This window comes from Nicotiana tabacum, chromosome 21 (assembly GCF_000715075.1).
Source record: "Nicotiana tabacum cultivar K326 chromosome 21, ASM71507v2, whole genome shotgun sequence".
In the NCBI taxonomy this organism is placed as follows: Eukaryota; Viridiplantae; Streptophyta; class Magnoliopsida; order Solanales; family Solanaceae; genus Nicotiana; species Nicotiana tabacum.
Window position 1 is genome coordinate 33354104 of NC_134100.1, and position 24313 is coordinate 33378416.

At 37.8% G+C, this 24313-nt stretch overlaps 1 protein-coding gene across 1 annotated transcript; it reads left to right on the forward strand.

The window, feature by feature from the left end:
- Nucleotides 1-827: 827 nt before the first annotated feature.
- LOC142175189 (late embryogenesis abundant protein At1g64065-like) lies at nucleotides 828-1255 on the forward strand. Its single transcript, XM_075241769.1, has 2 exons — nucleotides 828-1146; nucleotides 1251-1255. Exons 1-2 carry the CDS (start codon nucleotides 828-830, stop codon nucleotides 1253-1255), a joined length of 324 nt encoding a protein of 107 aa, XP_075097870.1.
- The last annotated feature ends 23058 nt before the right edge of the window (nucleotides 1256-24313 follow it).

A 24313-nucleotide genomic window follows, 5' to 3' on the forward strand; every position in this document is an offset into this window, starting at 1 on the left:
AAACTCTTTTACCCTAGTGACTTTTTGAACACTGCATTCAAATGAATCTTTCAAATAAAGAAAGAGTCTACCAAAATAGTAAAGAAACTACATGGATCATTTTTGTCTTAAGTTTTGACAATTTCAATTAGAAAAGCTACGATATTATTTTGTTTCTTCTTAACATTTTGGGTCCAAGAAAGGATAGTTGTCACAAAAACGAGGTGCCAATTTTGGTATTATTCATTCTTGGCGGCTTCAAGTTAATGCAATTGGAAGTTGCAAATTTTAATACATAATTAAAAAACCTCCACCCATACATATAATTAAAGACACCCTACTTTAAACAATATCGACGGCTTTTGACGCCCAACTTGACCTTTTCTCAAGTCATACACTAACTACCTTTCAACTGCCTTTTTATTTTATATCATCATTTCTCATACATATCTTCCTTCTCTACTCTTAATATATATGTATTTCCATAACATTACATAAGAACAAAAAACTCACATCTATTACTCAACTTTTGTTCCTTTTAGCCTATCTCCAACCCAAACAAGTCAGAAGATAGCCATATTATCCCTCTCGCACCACCAACAACATATCCCAAAAGCGACAAAGACCTAAATCTCAGCGGACCGACCAATTTTTACAATCACAAAAACAAGAATCAAAGCAGCAGCAAGTTTTTCGTTTACCTTCTATCCGCTATCGTCTTACTAAGCATAGTCATGCTAATTTTCTCAATGATATTTTTCCGTTTCAAGTCTCCATCTTTCGAGCTAGGTCTCATCGACGTAAAATTTTTTCGATATAGTAGTAATTCTTCTTTGCCTTCATTTAACATGACCATGGGAGCTGAAGTTATTATTGATAACGATAACTTTGGTCGAATTAATTTCCAAGATAGTAGCATGAGTGTTTTTATTTACGATAATGTCACGATTGGTTTCGTGAACATTAACGTTGGTCGAGTAGAAGCTAGAAAGACTAAGAGAATGGGAATTGTATTACAAGTTGGAGCTAATGAATTGAATCATAGTCATGGGAATTTGAGCAGTGATATAAATTCAAGAATGGTGAAATTGAGAAGTTTTGGCGAGTTGAGGGGAAAAGTGAAGGCTATGAAAATTGTTAGTCGTTATAAGACTTCAGTGTTGAATTGTACCGTGAATTTAAATTTGACTAGCCAAGCAATCCAAGATCTCCTCTGCAGTTGATCTTTTTGTTCCTTTTTTTTTTTTTTTTTTCATTTGTGTATATTTCAGGTTGATTTATTTATTTATTTTTATTAACTCTTGCTTTACAGGATTTCTTGTGTAAAATATAGAGAGGGCGTACTAAAGGCTGTTCCATTTTTGCATTTTTATTCTTTTTATTTTATTTTTCCTCAAATTCATATATAATCAAATATAGTTGCATTTTGTTTTAATTTTACTATGCATAAACTGGATTAGATTACATAAATAGCAGATAAATGGTTACAATACACTGGCAAAGGTCCCTAACATATCTTTGCTTCAATCTTTTTCAGTGGAGGCTGATCAGTCATCTCAATAATATTTTCTACACTCGACGTGAAAAGTATTTTTATATTTTTAAATGGTATATGAAAAAGTCGATCAATCATACTAGTATTAAATACGGTGAGAACAACTTGCATGCAAACGATATTATATTATTATAATAGTCCTGTGAAAATGAAACTATCAACTTGTTGGAAATTATTGTCATCATCTTGTATTTTTTTATTATACAACAGAACCTTACTTACATTTCCCTTTCAGTTCCATTAAAAGAAAAGTGCATCTCACCTGCCAATCCAGCCTAGAGTGGCCCTTCTATTCTGGGCCTATAAAGCTCAGACCCAATCAGATGGTAAATACAAGGCCCAAAACTACCCATATTATCCACTAAAAAATAGGTTGGATAATGAACTCTTTAAAAACGGGTCAAATATAGATAAAAACCATATTATCCACTTAGAAAATGGATAACCAATCGATAATTAATGAGTTCAACTTTTACATTTGTAAAGACTCAAATTGGGGATTCCTTAAGTTTGGGAGATTAGGAATTCTCCCAGAAATGATTATATTCAAGAAATTATGAATAATATGAATATTCATATTATCCGCCGCTTAACCCATTTTCTATCCGTATGCGTATGCGATTTTGCTTTAGATGTCAAATTATCATTCTCCTCGGTACGAGTCATTTTTCCATTCCCCTTTTTGTTTTCTTTTTCAAACTCATTGTTTTTTAATTATAGAGGTAAAGAAGAACCCAACTAATCGATATTCACAATACTAAGGATTGAAAAATGGTCTTATGATTAAGAATAAACTTTTCCCATGCCTTGACAAAGACAAATGAGTATAACTTACATTGTGAAAAAATAAATTACACAATCAAATTACTTATAAAGTAATTACACATATATTTTCTATGATAAACATTAAAAAGTAACAATTAAATCATAATATGTTAAGCTACACCGATAGTGTAAGAATATTTATATTATCATACCAAAATACAAATCCATACATATCACAGAAAGTTAGAACCAAATATGGTTTTGTTAAATTCCTTGTCTTGTTGTTCATGAGCAGAAGCTTCCGTTAATAGAGAATCTATACACATATCAATGACCTTTTATCGAATAAAACACATAGTCCCCGCCAAGTCAACATTCAAATCCGTGCAAACACGGTAATTAGTACAATATTATATGTCAAGATATTCCCATAATTTTATTTATCACTCGTTACACTAAGCTTTCTTATGAAACTACAAAAATAAAAATAAAAATAAAAAAATCATAATTTCCAAACAATGTGTCCACCCCAATCTCCAACTTCATCAATGACTTCTTTTAGTGATCAAGCTCGATTTTTGGCACAAGGGTCTCATCCAATTTACATCAATAACGACGATAATTATATTAACTTGGAGTTACATAAGAAGAAACGCCGTCGTCGAAGATGTATTAAGTGTTGCGACTGTTGTACAACCGACATATTAGTTCTCGTCGTGATCATGTTAGTTCTTGGTTTCACAATTTTCCTGTGTGCATTCACCGTCAATAAGGTTGAATTCCGTCAAGATTGACGGATTAAGTTACCTCACAAGTAAGTCCACTCTCCAACCAAACGTTAACTTAACGGTCTCCGCTGTCGTGTCTGTGAAAAATCCTAATGCAGCCTCATTCAAGTTTAATGAAGCAACGACTAGTTTGTTTTATGATGACGTGGTTGTCGGAGAAGCCCTAACGCCGCCGGGTACCGCTAAGGCACGGCGGACGTTACCAATCAACGTGACGGTGGAAGTTATGGTGGAGAAAATTTTGAGCATTCCCCGGCTAGGGAATGACTTAAAGTCCGGTGAGTTGCCTCTGAGTACATATACAAGAATTAATGGAAGAGTTAATATTTTGAAAATTATTAAGATGAGTGCTGAAATAAAAATGAGTTGTAAAATGACGGTTGATTTGAGAAGTCAGGATGTTAGAGACATCGATTGCAACAGAATTGTGTCTCTCTCTAGGTAATATATACAATATTGTTTTTGTCTTTTGTAATTTTATTTGAGTTTTGAATGATTGATCATAAGGCAACAATGTTTTAAAAGTCGTGAGGCGAGGCGTTTTATCTCTGACGAGGCGAGGCGTAAGCCCTGAGACATGGGGCGTAAGTCCCATAAATCTTTAAGTTTTACTAATCAGAATTTTAAGATAGTATAAAAAAAATAATTATAAAAATTATATTAAAATCACAAAATTACAACAAATAATCTATTTAAAATATTTATAAATTAAAATTCTACTATGAATAATACGAAAAGTATGACATATATCATAATATGAGAATCAACTACAACATCGTTACAACTCAAACATCAAAAGTAATGTATTCGATACAAAATCTTATATGTATTTCTTAAAGAGTAATGCATCTTGAAAGAATTTCGATATTATAATTTAATATTTTTTAAAATACTCCTTTTATTTAATATGCTTTCTATTTGAAAGAGAATTTATATAAAAACATAATTCACAATTTAAATGTGATTCTCTAGCATCATTTATTTTTAAGTTTCAACATGTTAATAAAGTTACACATAATTCACCGTACTATACCATGGTAACTAATTATTTGTAAATAGTTATTAGCTAATACTCAGCTATTAAATTAATAAGTATTATATCTCATATACGTGAAAAAAATAATACTTAGAAAAATAATTATAAAACAATTATGGACTATTATATAATAAAGACATAAATAAATACTTTTAAATAAAAATTTTATTTAAAATTAACTATCATATAAGTCTTAGTGGATAACGTGCAATAATTTTTATTTTAATTATGACATAAAATACTCTCAACTTAATGATTTATGATTAAGAAAAAAGTAATTTTGAATAGTCAACGATTTATTAAGAAAATTTGAGGATTTACAAGATGAGTTACACACAATTGCATAAAGTTTGATTAGGCTAGCCCAATACGTTTGGCGTTGGGCGTGTCCGGAGCGTAAGCCCCGACGGCCGAAGAAATAAGTCTCACAGAACAAAGGCTCACACATAAGCACATGGGCGTTATACGAGTGCTCCGTCCTATGGCGAGCTTCAATTCTGCCTTTTAAAACAGAGTAAAAGGCAATAGTGTTTTATATATTTATCAATGTGTCAGTTTAGGCACGAATCCAGATTAATCGTGCCAAAAAACAAGTACTAGACATTGGATGAGAAGCCACAAAAAAAATTATTGTTACTCAATGATAATTAATTGTATAGTAATAATTTCACCGGAAAATTACTATGTTGCATTCTAAACTGTAAAATTTGGGTTTTACTGCGCTCCTTTCTTATCCTACTTGTGATTTACCACTTTTTTGGTAGCATTGTCCATAAGTTTTCAATGAAGACTAGCCACATACATATGAGATCTGCCACAAAACAACCTAATTGTTATAAATATATTTTATTATGGAAGTTCATTTAGTATTCCGTTGTAAATAAGTTTTCTGAAGAAGCTTATCCATATGAGACTCCGGCGTAAATATATTTATCTATTTAGTATTTTATTGGAAATAAGCATCCTGAAAAAGCTTATTATTTTGGTACTCCGTTATGGATAAACATTACCCCCGGTAGAAGATTATCTATATCTGGTACAGTAGCAACTTACAAGTAGTTTACACAGCAGCTTGCACTAGCAGCTTACAAGCAACATACACAGCAGCTTGCAGTAGCAGCTTACAAGCAACTTACAAGAAGCTTGCAGTAGTAGCTTACACAACAACTTCCTTTCTTCTATAAATCGAAGAGATTTCAGTTCATTATGAACATAAGTTTGAAGTTTGAATAATATATCAGTTTCTCTCTATACTTGTCTTTACTTTACAGTCTTTATTTTATAACACGTTATTAGCACGGGACTCTGCCATCTCGAGCAAATACTTTGAAAGTATTAGAGGTACGAAATAATGTCAAATCTTTCTAAACTTGAATTTGTAGCCCTGGATATATCGGGCAAAAGCTACATGTCTTGGGTGCTTGATGCTGAAATTCATCTTGATGCGATGGGTCTGGCAGACACCATCAAGGACAAAAATTAAGCATCAAATCAAGACCGTGCCAAAGCAATGATACTCATACGCTATCATCTTGATGAGGGCCTGAAAATAGAATATCTTACTGTTAAAGATCCAGTCATACTGTGAAATAATTTGAAAGACAGATATGATCACCTGAAGATGGTCATTCTACCGCAAGCACGATATGATTGGACTCATTTAAGGCTACAAGATTTTAAATCTATCAGTGAGTATAATTCTGCTATGTTCAGAATTATTTTTCAATTAAAATTATGTGGTGATAATATTACTAATCATGATATGTTGGAGAAAACTTTCACCACTTTTCATGCCTCGAATATGCTCCTGCAGCAGCAATATCGAGAGATGAGATTCAAAAAGTATTCTGAACTTATTTCACATCTTCTTGTAGTCGAGCAACATAATAGGCTATTAATAAAAAACTATGAAAACCGTGAAAGTGAATGAGACGAACTTCCACCAAGCTAAGCGTGAAAGACGTCGTGGCCCCAGTCATGGTCGGGGAAAAAACTCTAATCATGGTAATAATAATGCACCAAAGAATCCTCATCACCACCAGCAGTGGAAAATGAAGGAACAAAAGCATAAAGCGGTGCAAACAACAAATGCAAAAAATGCATGCTATAGTTATGGAGGAAAAGTGCACTGGTCACGTACCTGTCGTACGCCAAAGCACCTGGTTGAGCTTTATCAAGCCTCCTTAAAGAAAACACAGAAAAATGCTGAAGCAAATTTTATTTTTGAAGATAAGGTAGACTTCATGCATTTGGATGTAGCTGATTACTTTGCACTCTTAGAAGGAGAAACAAGTCATGTGATCGGTGGTGAATATGTAGAAATGTAAATATTTTAATTTTGGTTATTTGTAATAGATAGTATGGTTATGTAATTGTTGTACATAAATAAAAGTTATGTTTTGATAATGATGTTTACTATAATATATTTTATTTATGCCATTTTGAAGAATATGGATAATCCTCAAATTATGTTTGGATCAAAGACCAATCATGAAGACATTTGTGTAATTGATAGTGGAACAACTTATGCCATATTCAAGGATCACAAATACTTTTCTTATTTGCATAAGGAAAAAGCAAATGTTTCAACAATTTCTGGTAATATAAGTTTGATTGAAGGCTCCGAAAGAGCCATTATATTTTTGTCTAAGGGAACAAAACTTATTATCGACAATGCATTGTTCTCCTCCTAGTCCCGAAGAAACTTGTTGAGTTTTATAGATATCCGCCGAAATTGGTATCATGTTGAGACGATAGATGAAATGAATATGGAATATCTTTATATTACAAAGAATGTTTCTCGCCAGAAGTGCATTGTAGAAAAGTTACTGATTTTATCTTCTGGCTTATACTATTCAAAAATTAGTACGGTTGAAGCACATTCTATCGTAAACCAGAAGTTTGCGGATTCAAATACTTTTGTGCTTTGGCATGGCCGTTTGGGCTATTCCGGATCAATAATGATGAGACGAATTACTGAAAATTTATGCGGGCATCCATTAAAGAACTTGAAGATTCTTACAAATAATGAATTTTCTTGTGATGCTTGTTATCAAGGCAAAATATTCACTAGACCATCACCAATGAAGGTTGGCATTGAACCCCCTGCCTTTTTAGAGCGTATACATGGGGATATGTGTGGACTTATTCACCCACCAAGTGGATCGTTTAGATATTTTATGGTCCTAATAGATTCATCTTTAAGATTGTCTCATGTGTGCCTACTATCATCTCGCAACCTGGCGTTTGCAAAGCTACTAGTCCAAATAATTCGATTAAGGGCGCAATTCCCAGATTATCCTATAAAAGGCTATTCGTCTTGATAATGCTGGAGAATTCTCATCTCAAGTTTTTGATGATTATTGTCTATTAGTTGGGATAAAAGTTGAACATCATGTAGCTTATGTTCATACTGAAAATGTCCTTGCAGAGTCATTTATTAAACACATGCAATTGATAGCAAGACCACTACTTATGAAAACAAAATTACCCACTATTGTTTGGGGCCATGCTATCTTGCATGCAACATCACTTATTCGTCCTCAGATCAACACATTATAATAAATATTCTCCGTCACAATTAATTTTTGGTCATGAACCAAACATTGCCCATCTACGAATTTTTGGATGTGCTGTATATGTGCCAGTAGCACCACCACAATACAGTAAGATGGGCCCTAAAAGAAGGTTAGGAATATATATTGGGTTTGAATCACCCTCTATTATTCGCTATCTTGAACCATTGACGGGAGATTTATTTACTGCTCGATTTGCAGATTGTCGATTTGATGAAACAAAATTTTCCACAATTAGGGGGAGAGAAAAAGGAAATCAAAAGAGAAATTGTGTGAAAAGTTTCATCATTATCTCACTTTGATCCACGTATATGTAATCAGGAGGTCCAGAAGATCATCCATTTATAGAATATAGCAAATCAAATGCCAGACGTATTTACTTATTTGAAAAGGATAGCTAAGTCACATATCCCTGTAGAGAATGTGCCTATCTGAATTGATGTCCCAGTAGGACCATCTACTAGCATGAGAGCTAGTGAACCTAAAGTACACCTGAAGCGTGGCAGGCCTTTGGGTTCTAAGGATCGAAATCCTAGAAAAAGAAAATCGACAAATGATCAAAATGATACTATGAAGGGATCTCCTGAAGAGACCCATGATCTTATTAGTTCTGAGACTCCTGAAGAAATCAATGAACCCGCGACTCAAGTGAGTGAGGAATTTTAATAAGTTCTATTGGTGATGGGATTAATTTAAATCGATTTAAAATAATGGTGGATAATATTTTTGCATATAATGTTGCACTTAACATCATGCAAGATAATGAGAATCTTGAACCCCGATCTGTCGAAGAATGTCGACAAAGATCTGATTGGGCAAAATGGCAAGAGTCAATTCAATTGGAATTGAAGTCACTTGCTAAAAGAGAGGTCTTTGGATCAATAGTCCAAACACATGCTCGTATAAAGCCAGTTGGTCATAAATAGGGTTTTGTGCGAAAAAGGAATGATAAAAATGAAGTTGAAAGATACAAGGCTCGCCTTGTCGCACAAGGATTCTCACAACGACCTAGAGTTGATTATGAAGAAACATATTCACCCGTTATGGATTCCATAACATTTCGATATCTCATCAGTTTAGCCTTACGTGAAAGGCATGAAATACATCTAATGGATGTGGTTACATCTTATCTATACGAGTCTCTTGATAATGAAATTCACATGAAAATCCCTGAAGGATTTAAAATGCCTGAAGCATATTCAAAATCTTCGGAAAAATGTACTCAATTAGATTACAAAGATCTTTGTATGGTTTAAAGCAATCTGGGCGCATGTGGTATAAGTGCCTCAGTGAATATATGCTGAAAGAGGGTTACATAAATGATGTTATTTGTCCATATATTTTTACAAAGAAAATGACTTCCGAATTTGTTATATTTGCTATTTATGTTGATGACATAAATCTTGTTGGAACTCCAGAAGAGCTTCAAAAGGCAATTAAATATCTTAAGAAAGAATTGGAGAAGAAAGATCTTGGAAAGATAAAACTTTGTCTTGGTCTGCAAATTGAACATTTAGCAGACTGGATCTTTATCCATCAATATGCCTATACAGAAAGGGTTTTAAAATGCTTTTACATGGACAAAGTGCACCCATTGAGTTCACCAATGATTGTTCGATCACTTGAAGTGAATAAGGATTTGTTCCGACCTCCAGAAGAGGATGAGGAACTCCTTGGTCCCGAAGTACCCTATCTCAGTGAAATTGGTGCACTAATGTATCTTGCTAATGCTACAAGGCCTTACATAGCATTTTCTGTTAATTTACTAGCAAGATATAGTTCTTCTCCTACACAGAGACATTGGAATGGGATTAAGCATATATTGTTATATTTAAAGGGAACTCTTGATATGGGTTTGTTTTATGCTAACAAAGATAGTGCAGATCTTATTGGTTATGCAAGTGCAGGTTATTTATCTGATCCCCATAAAGCTAGATCTCAAATCGGGTACGTGTTTACATGTGGAGGTACTGTCATATCATGGCGCTCCACAAACCAATCTATTATTGCTACTTCTTCAAATCATGCTAAGATAATAGCTATTCATGAAGCAAGTAGGGAATGCGTATGGTTGAGATCAATAATTCATTTTATTCGAGAAAAATATGGTTTGGAATGTGAGAAAAGACCCCCAATTTTATACGAAGACAATGCTGCATGCATAGCCCAATTGAAGGGAGGATTTATAAAAGGATATAGAACGAAGCACATTTCACCAAAATTATTCTACACACACGATCTTCAGAAAAATGGTGACATTGATGTGCAACAAATCCGTTCAAGTGACAATCCGGCAGATTTATTCACTAAATCTTTGCCAACTTCAACTTTTGAGAAGATGGTATACAAGATTGGAATGCGGAGACTCAAATATTTGAAACAAGGTTTTCATCAGAGGGAGTAAAATACGCGATGTACTCTTTTTTTCCTTACTAAGGTTTTTCCCACAGGATTTTCCTTATAAGGTTTTAATGAAGCAGCTAGCAATGCGTATTACTAAATATATGTACTCTTTTTCCTTCACTAGGATTTTTTTCCCCAAGAGATTTTTCCTAGTAAGGTTTTAATGAGGCACATTATCTTTTAATGAACATCCAAGGGGGAGTGTTATAAATATATTATATTATGAATGTTCATTTAGTACTCCGTTGTAAATAAGCTTCCCGAAGAAGCTTATCCATATGAGACTCCGTCGTAAATATGTTTATCTATTTAGTACTCTATTGGAAATAAGCCTCTTGAAGAAGCTTATCATTTTGGTACTCCGTTATGGATAAACATTACCCACGGTAGAAGATTATGTATATCTGGTACAGTAGCAGCTTACAAGCAACTTACAAGCAGCTTACACAACAGCTTGCAGTAGCAGCTTACACAACAGCTTGCAGTAGCAACTTACAAGCAACTTACAAGCAGCTTACACAGAAGCTTGCAGTAGTAGCTTACACAACAGTTTCCTTTCTTCTATAAATAGAGGAGATTTCAGTTCATTATGAACATAAGTTTGAAGTTTGAATAATATATCAGTTTCTCTCTATACTTGTCTTTACTTTACAGTCTTTATTTTATAACACTAAACTAATTTGTCTTGCTTTATTATATATTTCTTAATGTCGGCTGCATCATGCGAGATCTACATGAGACAATAGAAAGTAACTAAAAAGAAAAACCAAAAATAGAAATTCATTTTCGAGATACAATCAAACCTCTCTATAACAACCTCGTTTGTTCGGAATATATTTGGATGTTATAGCGAAGTGTTGTTATAGAGAACATATATTATAACATAAAATGAAAATTGGTTCCGTAAAAAACTTGACTTTTATAGTGAAGTATTTTTATATGAGTATGTTGTTATAAAGAGGTGTGACGGTATAATCCCCTAATTAAAGACAAAATGGGCATAGGATAAAATTGAACTGCGAGCCTTGTGCTTAGGACTAGTACATAAATCCACTCATTAACCTTGTATATGGTCGAAATAGATTTCGGTCTTCCTACGTTCGATCGAGTTCAAGTGGTAAGAAATCAGAGTGGGATTTTGGGAGTAAGCTCCGAAGACAATACTAACAAGCCTCGAGTCCGAAGGCTGCTCGAGGAGTCGGCTCGATAATCTTATCGAGCCCGTGACCAAATCGACCCGCAAAGCATTGCTTCGAGGTCGGAAATGCGCGACGCCCACCCCGAAGGTCGAACTCGAGCCAAGACCGAAGGGCTCGCCCCAGTAACGAGTTCGAGCCAGTATCGAGCTCACACACAAGAGCCGTTACAAACGCACTAAGAGAGAGAATTTTGGCGGGAATCGAGTAAGAGACAAATCATCATGGGTCCTCCACTATATGCTTTATTTTATTATTTTTTATTATAAATAAAGTAATGACCCTCTACTATAAAAGGGGGATCCTTGTAAACTATGGATATACTGAATACACCGGAACAAAAGATATCTCCTTGTGCTTGTTTTACTTTATTTTATTTATTCTTTCTGTTCATTATTCCCAAGAATCATCGACTCCAGTAAAGCAATCCCCAAAGGGATCCCCTACACTAGAGCCTCCGCCCATATCTGGGGTCTTCAATTCTCGAGCTTCCTTTTATTGCCTCCTCAGAAAAGGTTGGAAGGAAAGGCGAATGACCCACTGTCCTAGCCCCAAGCGAATCACTCGGGGAGCTCCAATAAAGACTCGGTATTCCAAGACTGACCCCGACCGGTACAGCCGCCATCATCTCAGGAGCTCTGGTGACCTCAATAACTCTCGCAGATCGGATCACCAAAGCCGAGGCACCGCCTTCTTCTTCTTCTTCTTCTTCTTCTTCTTCTTCTTCTTCTCTCAGTCGTTGGACCGAGTCAATCGGAAGAGAAATTGCCTTCCTCCTCACCCTTCGAGTTTTGGGCTTAAGGTCCTCTGACTGAGAGGCAACCTTTCGCTTCTTATCTTTCCCCAGTTTCAGGATCGGGGACTTGGTTTTTTCTTCACCGCTCGAAGGCCTCAAAGCGGCATCCTTGGTTACACCTGCATGAAAGGAAATCGGTAACGAATGGAGCACAAAGAACCCTTCGAAGGAAATGATAAGTAAAACCTTACCATGATTCTTGGCCTCCTATCTACCTTTTGCCAAATCACACCAAGCCGTTCGGCATAAGAGGAAGTCGAGGCTAACTTCCGAACCCAATCCTCGAGGTCGAGCACCGCTTGTGGCATCCAAGGGGCAGTTGTATATCGGAGAAAGACATCAGAACATATCGGAAAAAGATACAAAAAGCAACGTCTTATGAGAACCACTTACGGTCGAAATTCCATTCCTCGGGGAACGGCATCTTCTCTTCCGGAATAAGGTCACGGGTCCTCACCTAAATATAACGGCCCATCCAACCCCGATCCTTGTGTTTGTCGATGCTCGACTTCAAAGCCTTCGATGCCTGACAATGAAGTTTGATTAGTCCTCAAAAGATTTGAGGCCGATACAATCGTATGAGGTGATTTAGGGAAAAATCCAGCCCCCCGGCTTTGATGGAGAATAAGCGAAGTAGGATTACTATACGCTATAGAGAGGGATGAATTTGACTGAGGGTGACCTGATATCTTTTGCAAAAATCAATGATCACCGGGTCAACGGGACCCAATGTGAAGGGATAAGTGTAAACACTTAAAAACCCCTCCACATGGGTGATGACGCTCTCTTCGGGGGATGGAATTTGCAACATAACCTCGGAACCCCAGTTGCAGTCTTTCTTAACGGCCTCGAGATGACCCTTCGTTATAGAGCACATGTACATCGACACATGCTCGCATAGACCTGGAACAAATGAAGGATTCTCAACCTTAAAATCGATCTTCAGAGTACACGGGCCGGGAACATAGTCATAGGCGGATGGCAAATTTGAAAGAGTGAATGCGTAAAAGTGGTAAATGTTAGATGGAAGGGTTATTTATAGGCTCGCATCATGACGGTTCAATATCAGAGGTAGCCGACCACAATCTCACAATCATTAAATACCTTGAAAGACTAAATCGCTTGAACAACTATCACATACATCATAATCGATCCCTGTTAAAACGTCAGTTTATAACCCGATCGAACTGTCGAAAATCATATCGATTCTCACCGCATCCTTCGTGAGAAATGATGGGACTGTCTGTATATGGTCGAAATAGATTTCGGCCTTCCTACATTCGATCGAGTTCAAGTGGTAAGAAATCGGAGTGGGATTTTGGGAGTGAGCTCCGAAGACAGTACTAACGAGCCTCGAGTCCGAAGGCTACTCGAGGAGTCGGCTCGATAATCTTATCGAGCCCGTGACCAAATCGACTCGCAAGGCATTGCTTCGAGGTCGGAAATGCGCGACGCCCATCCCGAAGGTCAAACTCGAGCCAAGACCGAAGGGCTCGACCCAGTAACGAGTTCGAGCCAGTATCGAGCTCACAGACAAGAGCTGTTGCAACCGCACCAAAAGAGAGAATCTTCGCGGGAATCGAGGAAGAGACAAATCATCATGGGTCCTCCACTATATGCTTTATTTTAAAGTAATGGCCCTTTACTATAAAAGGGGGATCCTTGTAAGCTATGGATATACTGAATACACTGGAACAAAAGATATCTCCTTGTGCTTGTTTTACTTCATTTTATTCATTCTTTTTGTTCATTATTCCCATTCTCATAGTCAAGAATATTCGTATTGCTATCTCTCTATACGATTTGGATCAAACTGTATCACGTATCCTTAGAACCATACATAAATTTAACGTTATCTGAATTTTTGGGTAAACAAACCCACTTGCAAAGTACAGTGGTTCTGTTCTTACCCAAAACAATATACTACAAACCAAATGGGGAAGCGCACAGATAGCCGATTTCAGGAACCCCCTCCCCCCTTCAAACACACACGCCAATTAAGTTACACCCGTAGTTTCTAAACTGTTGCAAGTTTAACCACTTTAAATCAACCACGCGGCATCGAAGAACGGGTATATGAAGTTTCAAGTACTCGTACTGAGCATGGTATGCATCGAGTACCAGTTTTGTGTAACAAGTTGGAAAAACCAGTGTTCCGGAAATAGAAAATCAGAAAAATAGAACTTAGAACAGAAAATGTGAAAATAATTCCAAGCCCACAGTTTCTTGTGTGTACTTAAGGAATTTAATCCCATCATTATTATCCAAGGTGTACAGATTAATTCCTCCCATGATATAACGTAATAACTATTCTGCGATAGCGGCACTTCAAATCACAGAACTTCACCGAACTCAACAAACAGAGCAAATCACACTTGACACTTAATTTTTTTTGGAAATATTATGCAACAATGTAGAAAAGAGAGGAGGATTTTTCAGATTTTCCATGTCTAAAAATTGAGACTAGGAGTCCATCTGGACATAAGAATTTTTTTTTACTCTTTTTCGATTTTTTTTTTACTTTTTTCGAAATCAGTGTTTGGCCCTAAAATTTACAATTTTCACTTGAAAATGAATTTTGAAATTTTTCGAAATTTTGAAAAACTCCAAAAAACTATTTTTCAAAATTTTTACTCAGATCACTCATAAAAATACAAAAATAACCCAAAATTATATTCATGTCCAAACACAACTCTAATTTTCAAATACCATTTTCACTTGAAAACATTTTTCACTTTTTTTTTTAGAATTTTACAATTCTTATGTCCAAACGCCCACTAAGCCTCTAAATTTATAGACAATGAAAGAGTGAGATAAAGAGGTGCAATTCAAAAGGTATCTCTTCCATTTCCCATCACACCTATTCATGAAACCTAACAATCCCCCACATGAATGGGGAATGGCTATATGATGAAAACATAAATAAAAACTGTGTGATTCGCAAGTAAGGATTAATAGCATGTGGATAAGTAAGTTTCCCTTTAAAATTTTCATAGTGAACTTATGTCGGATATACTCGGTCAATCAGTAGATTTGATATCTTTGCACCGTCGAGCTTTGGTGCATACCTACACAACCATAAGTCACACAATCAATTCTTAACCGTCTTTGGTTCGTATTGTTGTGTTCGTTTCAGCCATGAACACCGCCTGGTTCATAAGTGCTTAGAGAACTAGCCTAACTGAATTCTCCTTGAAGCAGCTTACTTCACACTTACATAGGTGATTCCGAAACTATCACGACCCAAAATACAACTAGTCGTGATGGCACCTAACTCAACCCGCTAGCCAATTAACAACTAACTAATTCCAATGAAATTAATAAGGTAATTAATTAAAATAAAATATCTGAAACTGATACATTTCCCCAAGAATTGGTTGTACAAATCATGAGCTTCTAAGATTAAAATTTACAAAGCTGGTATGAAATAAATACATCATATGTTCGAAATGTACATAAATAGATTTTTTATAAATCTAAGGCTACCATGAACAAGAGGCAGCTACAACCTGAACGCAAGTACGTCTTCAATTCCAGCTCCCGTCGATCATAACAACATCAACAACCAACATCTGCACGCAAGGTGCAGAAGTGTAGTATGAGTACAACCGACCCTATGTACTCAATAAGTAACAAGCCTAAACTTAGGTTGAAAGTAGTGACGAGATGGAAAGAAGGTCGGGATCAACACCAATAGCCAACAACAGTCCACAACAACGTAAAGCAAGTAATAAAAGAAGTAACTCAGAGATAAAATGCTCAGCTTAATCACGATTTCTGAAAATAGTTCTGCCTTTCAAGTGTATTAGTGAAAACTCAAGCCGTTTACCAAAGTTGCCAAAAATATGAGTAAGTTGGAAACAATAATTTTCCCAAAAATCCTTTCAACAATAAATAAGATGTTTCATTTCCTTTCCAGATAGCCAATGGAAAATGAATCACTATGCCCATATGCCAATATGTGTGAGAAGTCATGAAAGACTTCATACCGTACAACATGAGGAAATTACATCTCTATGCTTGTATGTTATGTGTGCATGTCAATGCAATCTATCTCAGTGATAAAACCATATGCATACTCTCAGAGTATCAATTCACTCAGTCCTCACAGTCACTCAATCCTCCCAGTAACTCAGTCCTCACAGTCATTCAGTCCTCACAGTCGCTCAATCATCCCAATCGCTCGGCACTCGAACTCAGTAGGTACCTACGCCCATTGGGGATGTATACAGACTCCGGAGGGTCTCCTACAGCCCAAGTGATATAACAAGCCAATCATGGCAAAGTCAATATAAATATATAGAGCCAATATGGCCTACTGCGGCGTGCAACCCGATCCCAAAAACATCCTAACCATCAGGCCCTCGGCCTCACTCAGTCATCAATCTCTCCAGTCTCTCGGGCTCTCAGTGTCATGAAAAGAATCAGCCCAAAAATAATGATGTGATGTATCAATAAATGGTAGCAGATACTGAGATATGATATGCGTATAAATGAGTATGTAAATGCAATGTAAGCAGATAACTCAACAACAGAAATGACCCAGTGGGTATCAACAGAATAAGCATGTAGCCTAGACATGGTTTCTAACATGTATCGTAGCTCAATAGCTCTAGTACGTATAGATTTCATGGTTACAGATAAGATCAGGTAATTACACAGTACCACAGAAGTAATAGAGTTACAATTCATATGGTGTACGCCCACACACCCGTTACCTTGCATGTGCGTCACCTCCAAATAATTCACATAACACGTATAATCAGGGTTCATACCCACAACTCTAAGATTAGAGATGTTACTTACCTCGAACAAGCCGAATTCATTGTCGAGCAAGCTAAACAATGCTCCAAAAATTCCATTATCTGCGTATCCACCTCCGAACGGCCCAAAACCCGATGATTTTCTTGAAAATCCCTCGGCAAAAATACCATGAACCGAGCTTTCTTGATTCAGCTCTTTAGTGATATTAAAATCTCCAAATACTCTTACAACTTCAATCTACATCAACATAATTCAATTTGACCAATATTAGTAACAATTTCTAGATTTTTGGCCATTTAGGCATTTTATTAAAACGCTAAAGTGCATAGCATTTTACTACCTCTAATAATGGTATTTATTCATCCAACATTCCCTCCTCCCCACCAATAAGAGATACTTTACCATCCTTTGTCTACAAATCTCCTTCTTTAGCACCATTGCAATCATCAATGAACTCACATCCACCCAATTGTTACTAATTAATTCATTACAAAAATCTCTACAATACCCAATAATCTAGTTGAAGTATTTATGGCTTCCAAGCACCATCCAATAAGTGCTAATTCTTATTTCTTGCTAATATATTTACTAACAATCCATGATTATAGGTTTAAAAGTGAAAGATTACCCTTTGAAAATCAAATCTTGAAAGTCAACTTTTGGGGTGTTCTTGAGATTTTGAAGAAATCCTATGGAATTCAATACAAAGCCTTGTTTTAACTAGTGATTGAGAAGTGGAATCATCATAAAAACACACTTAAAAACTCACCTTAAGTGTGTATTGGAAGCCTTAACCGGATGTGTAATGACCCGGCCGATCATTTTGAGTGTATTAGCCCCGATCCCCTATTTACTATTTTTTCCGTATCTGTTTCTGCTTATGTGACTTGTCGGGAGGTCTTGTTTTTGGTTTCGGAGTATTTTGGGACACTTAGTCCCTAAAACGAAAGCTTAAGTTTGAGAATTTTGACCGTAGTCGGAATGTGTGAAGACGACTCCATAATGGATTTCCGTCGGTTTTGTTAGCTCTATTGGGTGATTTTGGACTTAGGAGCATGTGCGGACTGTGAATTTGAGGTCTGTAGCTAATTTAGGCTTGAAATGGCGAAAGTCGAATTTTTGAGAAGTTTGACCGAGGGGTTGACTTTTTGATATCAAGGCCGGATTCCGATTCTGAAAGTTGGAATAGGTCCGTAATGTTGAATATGACGTGTGTGAAAAATTTGAGGTCAATCGAACTTGGTTTGGTAGGTTTCGGTGTCATTTGCGGAATTCGGAAGTTTAAAAGTTTTTTAGGCTAGAATCTGTGTGTAATCGGTCTTTTGATGTTGTTTTGAGTGATACAAAGGTTCTACTAAGTTCGTATTGGGCTATATGACTTGTTGGCATGTTTGGTTGAGGTCCCGAAGGCCTCGGGTGGAATTCGGGAGGTTTCGGACTTGGTTTTGGATTTGAAAAGGGCAGCTGAAGTGCTGCTGTCGAAATATAGCTACTGTCCCTTACTCTTCGCGATTGCGGAAAATGCTTCTCGATCGCGAAGCACAAAATTTTTCAGCCCCAAAATTGCTCTTCGCGGTTGCGAAAAACCAATCGCGATCGCTAAGAACAAACTCCCCAACTCTTCCGGACAACCTCTAGTATAATGGTCATAACTTTTTGTACAAAATTCCAAATGATGAATGGTTTAACTTTTTGAAAACTAGATTCCAAGGCATATAACTTTTATTTGTTTTTTATCAACAAATCCTTATATATTTCGATATATAAGCTTCCAAAGTCAGCCCTATACAATAGAGATTTCCAAACTCTTCGCGGATAGCCTGTAGTATATCTACCATAATATTTTATACAGACCTCCAAATGACAAATAGTTTACCTTTCTGAAAACTAGACACAAATGGCTACAACTTTCGATTTTGGATCATTTCCAAATTCTTTATAGATTGCGAGATATAAGCTTTCAAAACCGGGTAAGTGCAGCAAAACATTTCCTCTACATGATCGCGAAAGGCCTTCCACGATCGCGATTCACTGGCCATTTCCCCCTATTTTGTGCTTTGCGATCGCGGTTAATTCCACGCGATCGCATAGCACACTGTTGTAGCCAAAAACCAGCAGCTATAAATGGCCTAGAAATGGTCCGAAACTATCCCGAAACTCACCCGAGCCCCTCGGGACCCCGTCCAATCACACCATCCAGTCCCATAACATAACACAGACCTGCTCGAGGCCTCAAATCACATCGAACAACATCAAAACGACGAATCACACCTCAAATCAAAATCTATGAACTTTGAACTTTCAAATTCTATATCTTGTGCCGAAACACATCAAATCAATCCGGAATGACTTCAAATTTTGCACACAAATCATAATTGACATAACAAAGCTATTAAAATTTCCAGAATCAGATTTCGACCCCGATATCAAAAAGTCAACCCCCCGGTCAAACTGCCCAAAAATCCGACTTTCGCCATTTCAAGCTTAATTCCACTACGAACCTCCAAATAATTTTCCGGACACGCTCCTAAGTCCAAAATTACCCAACGGAGCAAACAGAACCGACAAAACTCCATTCCGGAGTCGTCTTCACACATTTTCGACTATAGTCAAAATCCTAAAACTTAAGCTTTCGTTTTAGGGACCGAGTGTCCCAAATCACCCTGAATTATCCGGTAACTGAATTCAACTACGCACGCAAGTCAATACACATAATACGAAGTTGCTCAAGACTTTAAGTCGTTGAAAGGGACATTAATTCTTAAAACGACAAATCGGGTCATTACAATAAAAGCCGTGCAAAAGTTAACCGGACGGATAGCCGCCTTAGGCCGATTCATTTCAAGGTCGGGGGATCGAAGCCACAGATTCTTCTCTCTACTAAAAAAGAAGAAAGATTTTGCCTGGACCCCGAAATGCCAACATGCATTGGAAAAATTGAAGCGATACTTGTCGAGCCCACCACTTCTTCATATACCAAAGGCAGATGAGAAACTTTACTTATACTTGGCGGTATCGAAAATCGCGGTGAGTGGCGTACTAGTTCGAGAAGTGCAAGGTACACAATCTCCTATTTATTACGTAAGTCGAACCTTAGGAGAAGCAGAAACTGGATATCCACAATTAGAGAAATTGGCACTTGCACTGATAAGCGCCTCTAGAAAGTTAAGACCATACTTTCAATGTCACCCTATATGCGTGTTAACCACCTACCCACTTCGAAACATTTTGCACAAACCCGAACTATCGGGCCGACTGGCCAAATGGGCCGTCAAACTCAGTGAGTACGATATTGAATATCAACCTCAAACGTCCATCAAGTCCTAAATTTTAGCAGACTTCGTGGCCGATTTCACACTAACCCTCCTACCCGAAGGTGAAAAAGAACTCTTGATAACATCGGGTACATCATTGGGGGTTTGGACCCTCTTCACATATGGTGTTTCAAATGTGAAGGGGTCCGGGCTCGGCATCGTTTTGAAACCCCCCCACGGGTGGCGTTATTAGGAAATCTATCAAAACCTTTAGGTTGACTAACAGTGAGGCCAAGTATGAGGCCATGATTACAGGTCTCGAACTAGCTAAAAGCTTGGGAGCAGAAGTAATTGAAGCCAAATGTGACTCTTTACTGGTGGTGAACCAAGTAAACAGAACCTTCGAAGTTCGAGAAGGTAGAATGCAAAGGTATTTAGACAGATTACAGGTAACTTTGCACCGTTTCAAGGAATCGACTTTACAACATGTGCCTCGAAAACAAAACAGTGAGGCCGACGCACTCGCAAGTTTAGGGTCATCGGTCGAGGAAGATGAGATCGACTCGGGGACTATCGTTCAACTCTCGGGATCCGTAATCAAAGGTCATGCCGAGATAGATTCTATTAGTTTAATGTGGGATTAGAGGAATAAGTATATTGAATACTTGAAAAACGGAAAACTCCCCTCGAACCCTAAAGAATCGAGGGCCCTACAAATCAGAGCTGCTCGATTTCTGTTGGTTGAAGATCGAACATTATACAGAAGGACATTCGATGGACTATTGGCAGTATGTTTAGGACCAAGAAACACCGATTATATATTACGGGAGGTACATGAAGGCACTTGTGGAAACCACTCCGGCGCCAAATCACTAATTTACAAAATCATTAGAGCAGGATACTACTGGGATAGCATGAAAAAAGACACTAAGGAGTTTGTTCGAAAATGTGATAAATGCCAAAGGTTTGCACCGATGATCCATCAGCCCGGAGAAGACTTCATTCAGTCTTGTCCCCATGGCCATTCATGAAATGGGGGATGGTTATCATCGGCTCGAGGTAAAGGTAAATTTATTTTGTTTATGACTGACTATTTTTCTAAATGGGTTGAAGCACAGGCGTTCGAGAAAGTGAGAGAAAAAGAGGTTATAGACTTTATCTGGGATCACATCGTGTGTCGATTTGAGATACCCGCAGAAATAGTATGCGACAATGGTAAGCAATTTATCGCCAGTAAAGTGACAAAATTTCTCGAAGACCATAAAATAAAAAGGATATTGTCAACACCATATCACCCCAGTGGGAACAGACATGCCGAATCAACAAACAAGACTATTATCCAAAACCTGAAGAAAAGGTTGAAAGAAGCTAAAGGGAAATGGAGAGAAATTCTGCCCGAAGTCCTTTGGGCATATAGAACAACATCGAAAACCAGTACGGGAGCAACACCATTTTCCTTAGTGTATGGTTCCGAAGCATTAATTCCAGTCGGAGAACCCAGTGCAAGGTTTTGACATACGTCGGAGGAATCAAACCAGGAAGCTATGAGTACTAGCCTCGAATTATTAGATGAAAAACGAGAAGCGGCACTTGTTCGAATGGCTGCGCAAAAGCAACGAATCGAAAGGTACTACGATAGAAGAACAAACCTTTGCCACTTCAGGATCGGGAACTTAGTCCTAAGAAGGATCACCGCCAACACTTGAGATCCTAATGAAGGGAAGCTCGGCCCGAATTGGGAAGGACCCTATCAAGTCCGCGATAAAGTCGGAGGAGGGTCTTATAAACTCGGAACGATGGATGGCAAACCATTACCAAAAAACTGAACATATCACTTCTCAAATGTTATTATTGTTAAAGGTATGATTTTCTCCTTTCTTTCATCCATATATATATATTCGACGCTAACTCATTGCAAGAGTTTGACCAAAGACATTGAGACATCAGGTTTTAAAGTACACATTGCACTCTTTTTCCCATAGATCGGTTTTTATCCCAATCGGGTTTTTCCGGCAAGGTTTTTAACGAGACAACATCATGCTAATATAGAACGATTTAAGAGTAACTGAGGCCTATTTACAATCAACCTCAAATACTGGTGGGGCATTGCCCTCAAATATATCAAGTTCGATGCAAGAAAGTTACTTCATAACAACAGGGTTCCGATAAGAAATATTGTAAGAGCCAAATGGTCAAAACGAACCATGCTCATGTAGATTGCTCGATCCCTGGTATAAAATATAAACACATGTATAATGACTTACAAAAAAAAATTCTTTACCGATATCTTATATCCAAGAAAAATTCCTCTATTTCGAGATTTATTATACAAACAGGCTTAAAGTAAATCAACGAGTTCGAGCAACACTCACTCAACTATAAATCCCAAGGGCTACACCAACTTGAGTTCGAGCAATCATTCTCACTCGGAGACTATCTACTAAGCCTACAGGCTACTTCTATTTCGAGTTCGAGCAAGCACTCACTCGACCATTACGCCTACGGGCTACATTACTTCGAGTTCGAATCACTCACTCGACTACTAAGCCTACATGCTACTTTTATTTCGAGTTCGAGCAAGCACTCACTCGACCATTATGCCTACGGGCTACTTTTATTTCGAGTTCGAGCAAGAACTCACTCGACCGTTACGCCTACGGGCTACATTACTTCGAGTTCGTATCATTCACTCGACTACTAAGCCTACGGGCTACTTTTATTTCGAGTTCGAGCAAGCACTCACTCGACCATTACGCCTGCAGGCTACATTACTTTGAGTTTGAATCACTCACTCGACTACTAAGACTACGGGCTACTTTTATTTTGAGTTCGAGCAAGCACTCACTCGACTATTACGCCTACGGGCTACATTACTTCGAGTTCGAATCACTCACACGACTACTAAGCCTACGAGCTACTTTTATTTCGAGTTCGAGCAAGCACTGACTCGACCATTACGCCTACAGGCTAATTACTTCGAGTTCGAATCACTCACTCGACTACTAAGTCTACGGGCTACTTTTATTCCGAGTTCGAGCAAGCACTCACTCGACTATTAAGCCTACGGGCTATATTACTTCAAGTTCAAGCAATCACTCAACTCGACTAGTAAGCCTATGAGGTACCTTATTTCAAGTTTGAGTAAGTGCTCACTTGGTTATAAAAGCTACAAAGTCCAAATTCGATCAAATTTCCTAAAGCCTTATGAAAGCATTCATAAGGCATGAATAAAACAAAATCTTCACAAGGCAGGAAATAAAACAGAGGCAAGTCGGGAAAAGAAAAGATATTTATATATGTATACAAGATTGTTTACATGATTGTTTACAACGTACGGAATGGAAACTAAGGGATAAGTTTATTGGTTATCTCCGGGGACGGTCTCATCTCCATTGGGCTCCTCCCCGCTCTTGCTCCCATCATCGTCATCATCATCATCATAGGAAGCCAAGGCTTCAGCATCTGCCTCGAGCTCTTTAGCCTTTTTTATCTCTTCAGTGAGATCGAAACCCCGAGCATGGATCTCCTCAAGGGTCTCCCTCCGAGATCGGCACTTAGCAAGTTCAGCAACCCAATGTGCTCGGGTGTTGGCAGTCTCGACTGCCTCTCTTGCTTGCACCTGGGTAGCTTCAGCATTCGCCCGATAGATGGCCACTAATGCATCCGCATAGGACTTTGCTTTCTCGGCATCAGATTTGGCCTTAGCAAGTTCGAAGGCCAACCGATCCTCGAGTTTCTCTATTCTTCTCGCTTGAACCAAGCTCTTCTCTTTCATGCCTTGAAGTTGGCTTACAGTCGATGACAATTGGGCCTGGATAATTTCCTTTTCTGCAGCAAGACGGTCCATGCCATCTTTCCATCCCATGGTCTCCGGCCTTATTGTATAAACTTCCTCACGATGCTACCCGATCGTCTTGAGTTTATGTTGCAGCTGTGAGACCGAAATATTAGCCTCCAATCCTGAATCAAGCCCATGAGTTCTTAATATTAACATTACCTGCTCGGTCAGGTCGGTCTAGTCTTGATGAGCCTTGGCCAACTCAACTCGAAGACCTTTGATTTATTCTTCACTTTGCCCAGAAATGAGTTTAAGGCAGTTCCTCTCCTCTGTAACCCGTCGGAGGTCGGTCTCAAACCGATACAGCTCAGCTCAAGACCGAGAACATGCTTCTCGATGAACCGCCAAGGCCTGCGAATAAAGA

Bases quoted from the DNA above. Each gene is read 5' to 3' on its own strand.
- LOC142175189 (XM_075241769.1), top strand. From the start codon at position 828: ATGACCATGGGAGCTGAAGTTATTATTGATAACGATAACTTTGGTCGA.